The sequence below is a fragment of the Xylaria bambusicola genome (assembly GCF_022495145.1).
Source record: "Xylaria bambusicola strain CBS 139988 unplaced genomic scaffold F5B22scaffold_36, whole genome shotgun sequence".
NCBI classification, from domain to species: Eukaryota; Fungi; Ascomycota; class Sordariomycetes; order Xylariales; family Xylariaceae; genus Xylaria; species Xylaria bambusicola.
The window spans coordinates 125,847-141,077 of record NW_025953589.1 but is presented as its reverse complement, the minus strand read 5'-3'; the positions used below and the strand labels follow the sequence as shown (position 1 = coordinate 141,077).

The following is a 15,231-nucleotide window of genomic DNA, read 5'->3' as shown; positions in this document are numbered from 1 at the left end:
GAGGTACCATTAGGTAGGTACCTCCCCCCACCTCTAAGTACATATACCTACCTACCCTACTTATTATATCCAGTCGAGAGTCTATCATTAATGGACACCTCTTAAGGATACATCAGCATCTTCATTACAAGTGATTTGCCCAATCCTTGATCCGATTTACTTGGTTTAGAGTCATCTCTATTTTGATTCAAGTATTTCTTTTACTCCATAGTCTCATACGTCTAAATGGTACCATCACCTCTCCATATCTTATACATCTTAAGTTTTTAAGGGCTTACCAACATCTTTCGATCCATGTAATAGCAGCATAGGATGTGCTAATTTTTGAGTTCAAAAGTTAACTTGAAGCTTTTTAATACTAGGTTATATAACTACCTAAGTACATATATGAAACATCAGTCTTCAGTTTAAATCAGTTTTAATACTATCCTACACATTGTCTAACGTGAACACTCTGATATTGTATACATCAAATCATCTATCACAACAATAAAGGGTCAAAGTGTTTGATTGAATTGATATTATTTTCGTCGTGAAAAACGATATATGTCTAACAAGCTAAGCTATTCTTTCGTATCGGGAACTAAGTTCCCCAAGCGTGAACCACACTGTAACTGTGTGTTCATTCCAACAAGGCATATAGAGTGTTTCGCTTCGGCCCGCCCTCTCGTGCCATTTTCCCTTGGCACCGCCAATACATGGTAAAGATTAAAAAAAAAAAAAAAGAACCGTCGAAGGCGGAAAACCTACTGAGAAAATAGGTATATGCGTGTGTGTATCATGATAGTAATGCCACCGATTAGCGCCTATGCTCTTTTAGAGGATGGAAGGATGCATGCATGCATGACGTGATCTAAACAACTGGTGCCGCCGCCTTGACGTCGTCTGTCGCCTCGGACTCGTACTTCTTGAAGTTCTCGTTGAAGAGGCTACCCAGCTTCTTTACTTCCTGATCGAAGCTGTCTGCGCCCGCCGTCCAGGCTGTCTTGGGGTTCAAGAGTTCGTCCGGTACCTTGGGGCACGACTTGGGAACCTGCAGGTTGAACACCTCGTAGGTTTCGTACTCGGCCTTGGCGAGCTCACCCGAGTGGATGGCGTCAAGGATGGCACGAGTGTATTTTAATGGGCATCGCTTGCCGCCATGCACGTAGCCAGCACCCACCCAGCCAGTGTTCAGCAGCCAAGCGTTGGCCTTGTGGTGCTCGATCTTGTCTGCCAGCATCTTTGCGTAGCGCATGGGGTGAAGGGCCAGGAAAGGCTGGGCGAAGCAAGACGAGAAGGTGGCCTGGGGCTCGGTAATACCGTCCTCGGTACCAGCCATCTTGGAGGTGTAGCCAGAGATGAAGTGGAACATGGTCTGCGCGCTGTCGAGCTTGGAGATGGGAGGTAGGACACCGCGAGCATCGCAAGTCAGAAGAATGATGTTGCTAGGGTGGTTCTCGGAAAGACAAGGGATCTTGGCGTTGCTGATGTACTCGATGGGGTATGCACACCGGGTGTTCTCGGTAAGAGTGGCATCATCGTAATCGACCTCTCGCGTTTCCTGGTCGAAAACAACATTTTCCAAAACGGAACCGAAGCGGATGGCGTTGAAGATATCAGGCTCCTTTTCAGCCGAGAGACCAATGCACTTGGCGTAACAGCCACCTTCGATGTTGAAAACACCTCGGTCGCTCCAGCAGTGCTCGTCATCACCAATCAGAGCACGGTTGGGATCAGCCGAGAGGGTAGTCTTGCCGGTGCCGGACAGACCAAAGAAGAGCGTAACATCACCATTCTTACCCTCGTTGGCGGAGGAGTGTAGCGTGAGGACATTATGTAACACAGGCATCTCGTAGAACAAGACGGTGAAGACACCCTTCTTCATTTCACCAGCGTACTCCGTACCCAGGATGACCATCTCTTTCTCGGCAAAGTTAATGGCGACAGAGGTACCCGAGGTCATGCCTTCAGTGTAGCGGTTGGCGGGGAATGTACCGGCGTTGTAGATTGTGTAGTCCGGGTGGAAGTGCTCGAGCTCCTCACGAGGAGGGCGGATAAGCATGTTTCTCATGAAAAGAGCATGGTAGGCGCGAGCGCAGACGACACGGACGCGAATCCTGTACTTCTCGTCCCAACCGGCATAGCCATCGACGACGTAGATTCTCGATCTTGTATTCAGGTAGTCGACAGCGCGTTCACGATTGATTTTCCAGACCTGTATACAAACATCATGTTAACTTGAACTGTTTCAGCCACGGACTTTCTGTTGTGTGACGCAGGCACAGACATGCAAACAGGCGGGTCATTGGCAAATCATGACATGCGTTTGTGCAGAGCGCGAGCCAAGAGGATGTGGGGGATGCAGAGGCGATCGGTCACAAGCTAGAGGTGGGTATGATGATGCTTGGCGGCGTCTGGCCGCAGTTTTCCGCCAGACATGAAGAATGCTGCTTGGATGACGCCACAGACAGGGGTCTTCCCCACGATTCGGTAGAATGGAACGGTCTGGACGACCGGCGGTTACCCGACATTTCCCCCCAAACACCTTGGAATGGTACCGAATTGTACGACTCGTGGCATGAAAGAATTTGCTGTGACGTAAATTGTGGCTCATCACGACAATTGTCATAGGTAATAGCCGAGGTGAAAGTCCGCCAAGCGGCTCGGGTAAGACACGTGAGGAATGAGGAACGGTATCAAGACTTCGGTGATGAGATGATGGTGCTTTGAAAATAAATGTTGCCACTTCTTACCTCTGGAGCCATGGGCTTGTTTACAGGTCCCCACCAAATGTTGTTTTCTGATGACGGCTCTTTGACAATTCTCTTGTCCGATGGTGATCGGCCTGTCTTCGCTCCGGAATAGGCTGTCAAGGCGCCGCTCGATGCAACAGCTGAACCCATCTCGTATACGAGAGCATCTTCGTACAAGGCAGCGACAGAAGGGTTGGGGATCTGTCGAAGATTGTCAGCTAAGCTCTGTTTTGCGCTGAAGGACCCATCTGGGGACTTACAATAGCGACTCTGTCATAGTCGATGTGGGCCTTCTCGTGCAGTTCCTCTTCTGTAACATGAATTAGTATACTTTAACTTATAACAAAACGAAAAGCCTCGTAAGTCGATCACATACCTAATTCTGTGTGTTCTCTCTCACGAGATGGCCTTGAAGAATTCAATTGTCAATTGGGGACTCTCGGTGATAAGATTCGATAGCTGGAGGTTTACTTACTCGACACCACTAGGGTGGAGAGCAGTCTTGTTAACCTTGTTACTAATCACTGTAGCCATGGTGTTAGTGATTCTGTCGAAGTGTCGAAGAAGAACAGCCAAAATTAAGGGAGGGAGGTACAATGGACAGCAATGCAGCTGAGACTTACTTGTGTCTTGTCGAAGGGAACGTGAAAGACCAGAGGTGAGTTGTTGCGATTTAGGTCCTTTCACTGCAGGATCATGGTAGGGAGAAGCGGTTCTTTGGACGGGGTCAGGCATGGTTCTTAAACTTCGCGAGATAGCAGTAGTCTGGCAATAAGTCTGGGGTCGTCGGTTGGCGGCTGAACTCAAGACGGATAGAAACGGGGAATATCGTGTTGGATAATATGGAGCAAACGACGAGATGTCGGCGGAGTGGGCGTAGTTCAGGTAGCAACCCGGCCTAAGTCTAGCACGAACCCGAGGATATATAGGAACGAGAAGAGGATTTCGAGCGCCTGTGGAGCCCGTGACGACATTTCGAGACATTCCACTGGCCTAAGACTTTCTTTGACATCGATATGCCCGATCACGAATTCAAATCGGAGCAGACCTCCTGGAAACCCCTGCAGTCTCGGGAACTGGAGACCATGGCAGTACAGGCCGGAACAATGGGCTCTTTGTCGTGTCTCTTTGTTCGTCAGCCTAGTGCCGACTAGTGTTGGGTAGTGTAGCAGATGGCAGAGAATAGGGCAATGACTAGCGCGAGTTGACAGCCAAGGCAGCCTAGTGCACGAGCGGCGGCGGTGGGTGTGTGTCGTCGTTGGAGGGGCGGCTGTGGTCGCGCGCGTGAGGTGCAAGCTCTGGCTGTGAGGTTCGGCTCGGAAGGGTTTGGCTGTCTGGCCAGATCGGACAAAATCGTAATGGCCGGATCACGAAGCCCAAGCACAGAAAGCCTCCAGACTGCCCAGACTCCCAGATTGGTCACGTCTGGCGGGCAGCATCAACCTGGTTCGGGTATAAGCCAGGCAGGGGGGGTGGCATCGATGGCGGCTTGCTGGGGCTGGGGCAGGACTGGGGCGCCCCTCGTCTGCCCAGAAGCTGCCATCCCGTGAAGACCCGTGTTTTTCCATGACCCCAACTTCTCCAATTATATTCATTCTTCCCATTCTTCCAGCAGCTGCGAGAGGCGCAAAAACGTGGCAGAGAGACGACGCTGGCCAGTGCTATGACGAGGTCGAATGCGGATTGTTTTCGTTGCATGGCGATCTCTGCATCAAGCAGACGTCGCGACCATGCAAGGTCCTTCCTGCCTCGCCTGTCTCTTGTTTTGAACACGCAATTGCCTAGGGAGTCTGGGAGGTCCAACACGTAGAGTGACTTCCCAAAGAGCATACTGTACCATACGGTGACTCCTCCACCATATTATCTTGTCTATATTATGTATTCCCTATATTAATCCAGCGGCCCGAGGCATCTCAGGCACGCATGTGAGAAAAGGTACCTACAGTAGGTATATTAATAAGTATGTCCATGGCATCAACCTCCATGCTTCATATGTACATATGTACACATGTACACAAACATATAGCCGCGGTAAACATCAAATTGCCCAGATCCTGAGGTTTCCTTTCCTCGACTTTTGCTGATGGTTGTTTCAAATTCCTTACTGGTAGACGGCACTTGACAATACCATGCCATCCTTCTTGGGGATACAGCGGGGTTGAGGGGGTCGAGGGGGGTTAGGTATTCCAGGTTCGCCTCCCCCACACCACACTACGATGATAGTAGGTTTATCTACTGGCGCTAACGCATCATTCTTGAGGCAAACCTTTGCAAGTTGGTGTCTATCGAGTCTATCTACCTTCAGATAAATACGGGAAGATGTGTAAACTCTTCGTCTACTGCTCGCGGGACTGGATGGCATTAGTAAGATGACACTTGAACAGCCCTTATTTGCAGTCAAGACAAGAAATAAGCGCTCTTCACATGCTGTTGATTGCTTGGAATTATGTCACTTGGGTCATTTTAGTGCTTGAGCTAAACTGCCAAGGGTTAGCATACTATTAAACTCGGCTGATGGGAAGCCAATTAGATACGTTGGATCTCTCCCCACGAAGCACTATGATGATATCTACTGTCTATCATTGGCACTCGAGGCAGACTGCGAAGGACTCGTCAAGGCTTGTGTTCGCATATCTGGCTTCAAGGGGCAGCAATTTACATATGCGTTGGCAAGAAGGTGAAGGCCTAGGCAGTCCCTACATGTCGTCGAGCACGCAAGAACAGGAAATAATCGGAAGATCCCCGTGTTGTATCTGTCATATCTCAACGGCGCAACGGCTTGACCGAGCTGGATATGCATCGATTAGCATAGCACAGGATATACCACGCTAACCTGCCCGGATAAATTCTGCTGTTATTCATTGTCCCATGATGTCAATACTAGACATACACTCCGGCGTTGTGACCCCGTCTGACGAGATTCCAGTTGATCATACTGTGATGGAGTGAGTGTCCATGGCGGTCTTGCTTCCAAAGAGTCGAAGAATGCTTCAGCCCAAAGATCATGGACGACCTCCCGGCTCATCACTACTGACAAAAGTCTGAAGTTCGAAAATGGACAACCAGTCTGGCCAGCCTGTAAGTGGAGGAAGTGTCAATGTGTTGTGAACGTGTTACATGTACGTTGAGTCTTGTAGACCCAAAAATAGCAGTAGCACAAGCCTCCGTATCACGCGAGCTGTCTCCTCATGCGTTTGGCGGCAACCCGACTTTCGCCTACGGCCCAACCACAGACGAGCCGGAGCAACGGCCCAGTGCAGTATGCTGTGCCTCGTCGCGGCGCATAGCGGCACGCTGCACCGTCAGGGCGTCTCGTTTTGCACACTGACGATGCCCTAAGAGCCTCTTATCTTTTGCGGAGTGTCGATCCTCGAGATCCGTTGTACCGCACGCACTAAGCCCCGTCTGGCCCCACGATGGATTCCGTATCTGGCCGATGCGGCTGGTCGCATAGCGCTTCTTCCCACTCTCGCCACTCCAGGTTACTGTCCAGATTCTACCTGGCAAGCCTGGTCCTTGACCTCTTCCGACTTTGCCCGACTTTCTGGGGAACAACCCGCTGTCATGTTCTCGGTGTTCTTGTGGTGCAAGACTAAGGTTTAGTGGCCGACCCGGTTATTAGGGATTGCACCTCATTAGCGCCTGGGGCTTTGGCTAGACCCCTGTACGTAATCGTCTAAGTACGCTAAGTTCCTCTTTTCAGTACCAGCCGCCGCCGCTGATGCCATCGTGACAGTCAAGGATTTTTTTCTTTAATTTCGTCCTGTTCCGCAACTCGTATGCAGCTGAGCTTTGCGGTGAAGAAGTCACAAGGGGGGAAAAGTGGTTAACGCACATGACCATATTTCATAAAAACCCCTACTGTGGAGTCATAATGTCCTGGAAGCAAACTTGTTATTCTATTGTTAAGTAATTTAAACAGATTTTGAGGCAGCAACAATTCGTGACTGGCGCAATGCCAAGCATATCTGCATAGCACACTAGCAATGTGAGACGTCGAGCTCGGACAGATCCGGAACCCAAATCACTATACGTATCTGAAATCTGATCTCCCCGCGGACGGCCTAGATCAGTCGCGAGATGGCTGCCGTTCCTTGACTAACGGAGTACAACTTGGTAGGTGCTCCGTACTATACTTAAGTGTGTCCTAGCACGATGTAGGCTTAGGGACAAGATACAATGAGGGATCCCGGACTAGGCTTCATGCTAACTTCTTTGTTTTGGAACAGCATGATAACATTTGCTGAATAGACTGTGAAACCAATATTATATAAGTACAAGTCCCGGTATTTATTGTCTTCTTCTAGCATCTCACATACATATATATATATAACTGATGACATGACTTAAGGCAATCACCCATATGAGTAAACGGCGGTTGTTCGAGGTTACATCTCTTTCGGGTGTTTTCTCTCTCTAGGTTGTGTCTCCCTGAAGGACCAGAGCGGTGTGTAATGATGCGAATCTCGATATTCTATCTGGCGGTGTATGGTTAGAAGGGGGAAAGGTCTCCTTCAGGGCTAGTGCCTTGGGACATTAGTAACAACGCAGTGTGCAACATGATACCTAGTAACCAAGTTTGTGCCATTGTAGATAATAGCAGATAATGAGATCGTCCGCAACACAAGAGCGGCCAGATACGCAGGAAGGGCACCATCTATTGACTGGGATTTGTCTGTCTTTACTAATACCTTTTCCATACCTGTTAAAAAATCACCAGCTGATTATTTACAGGCCCGATTTCCATGGCTCATAGCAAACACATTGTCAGCGGCTGTCCAATCGGCGTCGAGTCTTAATCCGACGGTAGCTGACTAAACAATTTCCGAAAATGTTCATTGCTAATAGACATATTTGATTATATACATAATTCTCAACACTGCGTTCAAGATGCCCCAAGTGGAACAAATAGGAGGAGGAAACGGCTGAAGGGATGCCAGGTGAGAAGACGCATATCATCACAAAGTTCAATGGCTTGTTCGATACACTTCCTGCTCTCTTTTCATTCTATCTGAAGCCCAACCTCAGCATTATATTTAGTGATAAGGAGAGGCAACAGGTCAGTACGTATCAAATCGACACATATTATGACCATCTACTAATCGACATAATTTGTACATGATATTACTTGACAATGCCGTCGATTCTGTAATGATCATAGGCAGCACAGAGATCGCATCGGCTCTTTCACGGAATGGCAGGCGAAATTGCGCTTGTGGTCAGCCACATCGACCGCAATGGACACAGTCACAGTCGTACTTAAGGGACACGGGGCAAATTACATATGCTATTAGAGGACCTTGAACTGCCACAGATACAACTCACACTCGAAGTGTCAAGCCTTAACTAGATCTTGATTCACAGTGGGGTTGGACTTGTCATTCCTTTATCGACCTTTTAACAAGATGTTTATATACGTGTGTGATCAGTTAGTTTCACATACCTATTTGGGATTTTGAATGTGGAAGTTCAATCAGTCCACTCCTTTTCCAAATCCCCGATCACTCCAGCGCAACACTTCCATTCATCAAACCGTGCTTGATTCGCTCTCTCACTGACGTGTACGCCACTCAGGGGACTCCTTGAAAATTTCCCAGAGAAATGTGCGAGCAAAGGGATATCATGATTGGCAAATTCTTGTTGGTCGACATCAACTGCCAATGAGCAGGCTTTCGCAATGTGTTTGCGTTTCACGGTAACACCATCTGGCCAAATACTGGCAGGATCGTTGATAGGCCCGTCCGACTTATTTAGTCGTACCCGAGCTTATTATGAACTATCGTACGTAACTTGATGATATACCCGTAATTATTAATATGCAGGCGATAGCTCAGATCACGGTCGAGCTTCTATCCTAAAGCAAACTTGACAGCTTAACCAATCTTATCTAAACCACCTCAGTAGTATTTACTGCCTCTCGCTGCCAACGCGTTGCAAAAAGCGCCTCATCAATCACACCATTAAGCACAGATTCTTTCCAACCTATCATCAACCTTGATTCATCCTAGTAACAACGTCTATCAACCAAGACACAAAATCACCGCCCTCCCTCTCTCGGCTGTTTCGAGAAGAAGCATGTGCTTGGAAATCAAAATTTGCGTCACGTGCAGGGACGGCTGCAGGAAGCTGAGGACCGAGAAAGTCCTCGAGCCATGCGAGAGATACCAGAGCATACCTCGGCGAAAGTGCCAAAAAAGGAAGGAAACGAGGTACTCGGCTGATAAACATTATGAATGCGAAAGATGTGTCCCTCGATACTGCCCACACCGTAATCATGGCTTCTGATAACTGGTCCGCAAGGGTGAGGGGCAAGACACGGGTTTTTGCTGTTGTTTACTATCTGCAGTTTTTTGGTCTTCGGGTTGCTGTCTGGTGCCTTGATTTAATGTGTTTGTTGTTAATTTGGGATTGGAGTTTGGTCGCTTGGTCATGCTAACATGAGTTCTTCCTCTCTTGTTCCTCCCCCATCCGAGCTACGCTGGAGTATTGCGAGTGACAGTTTCAAGGGTCGCGCGAAGTGCTTGCATTGGACGTTCGTATGTAATTCTTAGGGTCGGTGGACAACAGGCGTACTTGCTTCTGCCCATGTCATACCAGCTCACTCTTTGGACTTATAAAATAACGATCATTCTCATCTTCATACCCGGCCGATAATCCATGTGACGATTTATACACTACGTGAAGCAATGATCGTTTCCCAGTTGAAACATGTTGCATAAACCTTCAAATTCGTGCGCTATATAGAAGGTCGTCCGAGTCGGTAACAGAGTGATGCAATGTCCCAATCAATATTCCGCACACCACCTTCGGCAGCGCATGGACATGACATGGTTTTCGGCAATGGCCCATGCAATGGAAATTCTTGGATATGCCATACCTTATCAACCAACTAAGCGCTTGATTATATAGGTAGAGTCTACCATCATTCAAATTACATCTGTACAACTTCCACATTGGTAGTGACATTACCCCGTGTAGCCCGACTATAGGGGCAAATCTCCTTCGCTTTCTCGACAATCTTCTCAATCTGGTCCTTCTCCAGGCCTCGGATACCGACCTTCATATCGACACGAATTCCCATATCAAGCTCCTTCATGTCGCCGACGAGATGCACCGTGGTGTCTACAATGCTGTCCTCGGGGTCAGTCGGCATCTTAGCCTTCATCGACGCTGCGGCAGCGTTCATGGCTGACTGGAAACAGGCGCCGTACCCGGCCGCGAAAAGCTCCTCCGGGTTCGTCTTGCCCTTGTCGCCTTTGCCGCCGAGCGCCTTTGCCATGGTAAGGCCTATCCGCAGATCATCTCCTTCGACGTGACTAGATATTACAGGACTCAATTAGCTTATATATGCCGACGGCTCAAAGCGGGGACAATTAAGACGTATCATACCCGGTGCGAGCTCCTTTGACTCTAGCGTGAGCAGAATAGAGAACGGGCGCGGTGTCCGTATTCAAGAGTCGTCTCCCGATACCGCGCTGTGCCGACCACCTTTGAGGCGCTCGTCGCGCAGTGGTGAGTAAGGGCTGAAAAGATCGCACAAATGCCATGTTGAATTTGTCAATCGCAATTGCCAGAGATGATCATTTCAACTCTGGTCATGGAGAAAACGCATTCATTTATTTCCATTTTCATAATTGACGACATATTTTCTTAGATCAATGTTGGCAATCATATAAGCGTCATGGAGAGAGAGACGTAGCTTCAGGTGACGTAGAAGACGCGATGCCTGGGTAGATCCACTTACGTACCAATCACAAACTTCGTTTTGAACCTACCTGAAAATTAACGTACCTGCCTACGAAGACTTAATGAAGACTTTTGAGATATATTCCTATTATTAATTGATGGGCAAAATTGAATATGGAGGTGGATGGGATTGATGTTACGAGGGGTGGTGGAGTAATTGACCCCGATAGGTATTTCACCATGAGGACTTATTTCCCAGCTTATTCTCGCACCACTCATCATATCTTCTACAAAAATTTGCCCACTCAAAGCTCATCGGCTTGTTCCACATAGTCCTAGAAGGACAGGGCTTTGATGATGATATACCAAACTTCCTTTTTCCATATAGGGTAAGCTATTGCATTGCGTTCATTACAAGACCCCCGTAAGATTTAAAAATAACTCTGACCGGGGACGAAACCAAGATCTAATCTAAGCTGTGCCTCATGATAAGAATATACAAGCTAGGTATGTCCAGCCGTTCATAGAGCAGGGGGAAAGTGTTTGGCCAGGAACCCGAACATGCGATAGTATCTTAAGATTACGACAAACGAACTGATTCGAATTTTCCGATTATAACCCAAGAACGATCTAGACGCTCTATCCAGAGCCATTCTGTAGTAGTGAGTCTACAGTGACTCGGGTATATGTATGTGTATCTCATGGAATCAATGTCAACCTGAACGCCAAGCTGCACGACTCCTAATTGAAGGACCAATCCGTACCTCCAATGTCCAAATCTATGTATGCACAAACTCCGGTAACCCCAATTGCCCGCAAACCCAAGAGATGCTCTCCCCCCACTGGGGAGTCAAGAGAGCTGGAGAGGGAGATCTGGGCGGGCACAGCTGCATCGCTTTCCAGGTGCCGATGGTCAGCCGCTTCCCCAAGCCTCTGGCCCACCAGAAATCGTTGCCAGCGCGCTCGATCAGTACAGCCCAGTGCATGAGGATGAGCAGAGCCATGGGGTCAGAGACCTTGACGGCCGCCGTGAAGTCCGGGCCCGCGCCGCCCGGGAACACGAAGCAAAAACCGCGTAAAATGGCCCGCTGCTCTTCCGCGAAACAGTGCTGGAGTAACGCAACGGCAACCTTCCACGGCGTATTGGATGTTGCGGAAGTCGTGGAAGCCGTTGAGAGCGTATCGCTGGCTGGGGTGGTCGCGACGCTCATCTCGTCGCTCGCCAGGGGCGTAAGTCGATGATGGCGGGAACTATGGTACTGTTCATTCAGATTATCAAGACGAGCGAGCGCCGTCCGCGTGTCTGGGTGCAAGGCAACGGCTGACGCGAGGCCGTAGTTCAGATATGCACGCAAGGGAACAGGACTATCGAGGAGCCCTTGAAAATCCGTCTTTGCAATATTGACTTGGATGACACGTTAGTGGTGGTGCTGCCACACGTATAGACGGAGAATTCCGCCGTGATACGCAGTTTCATATATACTCACCGCTGCCGTTTAGAAGGTCGAAAGCCACGGCCACCGTGGATAAAGTATTGAGCTCGTTACCCTCCATATAATTGCATTGAGAAAATGCGATATTGATGAAGGCCGTCATACTAGAGTATATGTAAAGCACATGATGTGTCGTTGGGTCCATTCTGTCTAGATGTATTCGAAACGACTTGCTCGCTCTGTCGTCTTGTTATGAAGGTCAGTTCATAATTGAACCAAATTTTTCAGAATACAGGAAAATTCAATGTACGCACAGGCATGAGGCCTTGGCGTCAATTGAACTGGTTGGAACTTACAGAGCTCCATCGCAATATTGTAATAACCTCTCGCTTCTGGCTCCTGTACCATCGTAGACCTTTGGAGGGCAGCCGCCACGAATATGCCATTCAGCAGGAAATCATAGCGCAGAGCTTCTTGTGGCACGACGAATTGCATGTAATGGTGGTCCTCGGGCACACTGCAGAGGCCTTTGTAGGTCTCGGTTGACCAAAAATGCATCAATTCGAGTTCCAGCATCCTCCGGCTTTCCTTCATGACAAGGCCGCACGGCTCGCTCAGACTGCCGTCGTCCGAAGTTTGGCTGGACGGAGACTTTCTGGCCTGCACCAGACCTTTCTGCCAGGCATATTCGCAGTTTGCTTTCCGCAGAAGGCAATTGTTACAAGGCGGACCTGATTCATCACACTGCCGTAAGAAGCCCTTAGCCTGTTGCTCAGAATCTCGCGCTTGAAAAGGGCCCTGCGCTGGTTTTTCTACCACTGCTCATGTCGGTAGACTCCAGCGGGCCGGACCGAAGGACGAAAAGGCGTACCTTGGTGTGCCACTTTTTGCAATTCAAACATCCACGTCGCGACTTCTTGTGCGATCTTCTCTGTTGCATCGTTGTTGCCATTGAAAAATCAATTGGCGTGGTCTTTAGAAAACGTCCTATATCGAAAGGTCGGACGTTCAGTGCTACTTTAAGTAAGCCAGCGAATTGAGAGCTTATCGGCTTTTGTACCCATGTCAGCAACGCCCCTTTCTGGCTTGAATCATCGCTAGTACAACCGACACAGAGGCTGAGTAGGGAACCACGATGTGGCTGCTCGGCTTGTCCTTTAGGAGGTAGCAGGCATTAGATTATTGGCCCATGAACGCTTTAGTAGCAATTAGTACCGATTCTGTAACGATTCTGTACTCGTTCTTACGTCAGCCTGTAAGGCCAGGAGGATCTTACGACTGGCCAGGACTGGCCATTCTTCTCCATTCCTTGGCGGCTCTTTTCTATCTCCTGTAGGCATGTCAAGTACCTAGGCAGTACCTAGGTATCTCTCTCGCTCACAAGTACGTGTAATTTCAAAGGATCGGGACTTGGGTAAGCATGCTAGCGCCCGAAGCCAAGCCTTTGCCCCTTGTTCAGCCCCATTGCAGGTGGTGAGCATTGCATCACTTTGTCTTGGGACTGATACTTTGTAGTGTAGGGCAGAATACTAAGTAAGTAACTGATAGAGGGCATACCGCTACATCTTACCTGCAAGAGTAGCTAGTCTTTATTGTATGACGCGGTCACATATGCCGGGACGCATTAAAGATGATTTAATCTGACGAAGACCAGTATCACACATCTAGCCTAAGTATTGTATTAGTAGGCAGGCAGGTTCAGTTCCACCGTGGAACTTCCACGGACTGTGAGCATCCCCCCGCGTGGGTATGGCACGGCATCTTTCCGTTCTGTCATACTAGTTACCCGAATCTACTGTAAGTATACTAGCTACCCGAAGTGATCTTAAAATCATCACTCCGCTATACATAGCCTGTGTTCGGTAGAGTGCCTATTCCATATCAGGTTCGTTTTTGCGCCGCGCTAACATCTTGCCCCACTGCAATGAAGTCCAGGTAGGTAGGTACTTGCATAATTAAATCGCAGTCTTCGGTGGTTCGAGCATAACCAAATACCGTAGCAAACTGCCCATGGAGGCCGCCGAGGCCGCCTATACAAGTCCACACATACAAAGCTACGCACGTTTATCCTCCTGTATGATAATACTAATTAAAGAGTCAGTCTAGGTACTCCTCTTATCCCCCCCCAATAGACATGGATTAGGCACGAGAACGATCCCAGACGACTGCCCGTCGACAATAAGCGTAGCTGTCAGGGGTCTCAGGACGGAGGAACAAAGAGACACATTATATATACTCAGAGAAGTCCGAATGCCTTCGGACTCTTGACCTTTTAGACCTTGTGCCACAATCTCGTACAGCCCTTCTGACAGTAGCCTCCCCACAATATTGTTAAGCTCCACATACAACATCAACTACTTACATGTAAACTTGAAAGTTCGGGTCCAATCCTTTCTTCCTGGGGTATTAAACGTCATGAAGCTGAAATAGTACTTACATCGGAAGTATTCGATGAATACATTTTGGACACTCAATCATTTGATCTCTGTGGTACGATTTCCTCTTTGGTTTGGTGCACCGCAATCCAGCCAAAGGTCGGTCACACTTCTCGAGGATTTTTTCCTTCTCTACGACCGTGCGCGAACACCTGCACGTGCGAATGTAGTTCACCTCTTCGCAAATTTGCGGGGCTGTGCTGCGAAAAGGCAGAGGAGTGTGTATTCTGTTGCCGTTACTGATAGCCTAATTATATGAGGCGAAGGGTGATGGGGATAACAGGATTTGTAGTAGATAGGCGAGCAAATAAGACAAGCAAACAATGATATGCTGCTAAAGAAAGGCATGAAGATAGTCTGATAACTGGCAGCGAAGATATATATATATATATATCGCTTTATGTTGCTTGCTCACGTCCATCCCTCGCCTTACACCGCGTTTCAAGGCGGCGCAGAGGCTGCCTATCAGTATCGTTAAAGTGACGTGTTACATGCTATAATCGTCTGGTCTACGGTATGGCATTGTTTGCCAAAGGAACAAAGGTCTGCCACGTGCACTGGGGGGGGGGGGGGGGAATAGGGATTGAGATCACCAATCAACCATGCTATTACAGACTTTGCGTAACAGCCATGGAGCTCTTCCCTATATCAAACATCACGCGTAACCCACCGGCAGGCTTTTATTAATCAGAGGCAATTGCTGCTCGACGGCTTCCTAGCCAAGGGAAAGCCACAAACCCAACCCCGTCGTCGATACGGATTATAGCATTACACCAATGGCTTTGTTCATTATAGTAATCTCTGATGGAGTTACTGTGCCGCAGATTTTTAATGAGGAAAGTCCTCTCAAAAGCTTAGATATCAGACCTTCAAGCATGGGCAAGGACCTCAGTCTCGAGGCATAAGTAAGTATTGTAGATATATATAAATAACTTGGGTCTC

The 15,231-nt window shown here is 48.5% G+C and overlaps 4 protein-coding genes across 4 annotated transcripts; 1 reads left to right on the top strand and 3 right to left on the bottom strand.

Moving 5' to 3' along the window:
* Positions 1-505: 505 nt before the first annotated feature.
* On the bottom strand, positions 506-4,312 carry F5B22DRAFT_615610 (phosphoenolpyruvate carboxykinase). The gene is made up of 6 exons (XM_047975537.1): positions 3,359-4,312; positions 3,211-3,259; positions 3,112-3,143; positions 2,996-3,045; positions 2,736-2,936; positions 506-2,197 (listed from the first exon to the last, which is right to left on the bottom strand). Exons 1-6 carry the CDS (start codon positions 3,717-3,719, stop codon positions 854-856), a joined length of 2,037 nt encoding a protein of 678 aa, XP_047828655.1. The 5' UTR covers positions 3,720-4,312; the 3' UTR covers positions 506-853.
* Positions 4,293-4,873, top strand: F5B22DRAFT_615609 (uncharacterized protein). Its single transcript, XM_047975536.1, has one exon. It carries the CDS (start codon positions 4,302-4,304, stop codon positions 4,518-4,520), a length of 219 nt encoding a protein of 72 aa, XP_047828654.1. The 5' UTR covers positions 4,293-4,301; the 3' UTR covers positions 4,521-4,873.
* Positions 4,874-9,655: 4,782 nt separating this feature from the next.
* Positions 9,656-10,399, bottom strand: F5B22DRAFT_311017 (OsmC/Ohr family). Its single transcript, XM_047970618.1, has 2 exons — positions 10,125-10,399; positions 9,656-10,051 (listed from the first exon to the last, which is right to left on the bottom strand). Exons 1-2 carry the CDS (start codon positions 10,280-10,282, stop codon positions 9,667-9,669), a joined length of 543 nt encoding a protein of 180 aa, XP_047828653.1. The 5' UTR covers positions 10,283-10,399; the 3' UTR covers positions 9,656-9,666.
* A 552-nt stretch (positions 10,400-10,951) lies between these two features.
* Positions 10,952-13,271, bottom strand: F5B22DRAFT_311026 (uncharacterized protein). Its single transcript, XM_047970619.1, has 4 exons — positions 12,726-13,271; positions 12,211-12,598; positions 11,909-12,100; positions 10,952-11,826 (listed from the first exon to the last, which is right to left on the bottom strand). Exons 1-4 carry the CDS (start codon positions 12,804-12,806, stop codon positions 11,201-11,203), a joined length of 1,287 nt encoding a protein of 428 aa, XP_047828652.1. The 5' UTR covers positions 12,807-13,271; the 3' UTR covers positions 10,952-11,200.
* Positions 13,272-15,231: the final 1,960 nt, after the last annotated feature.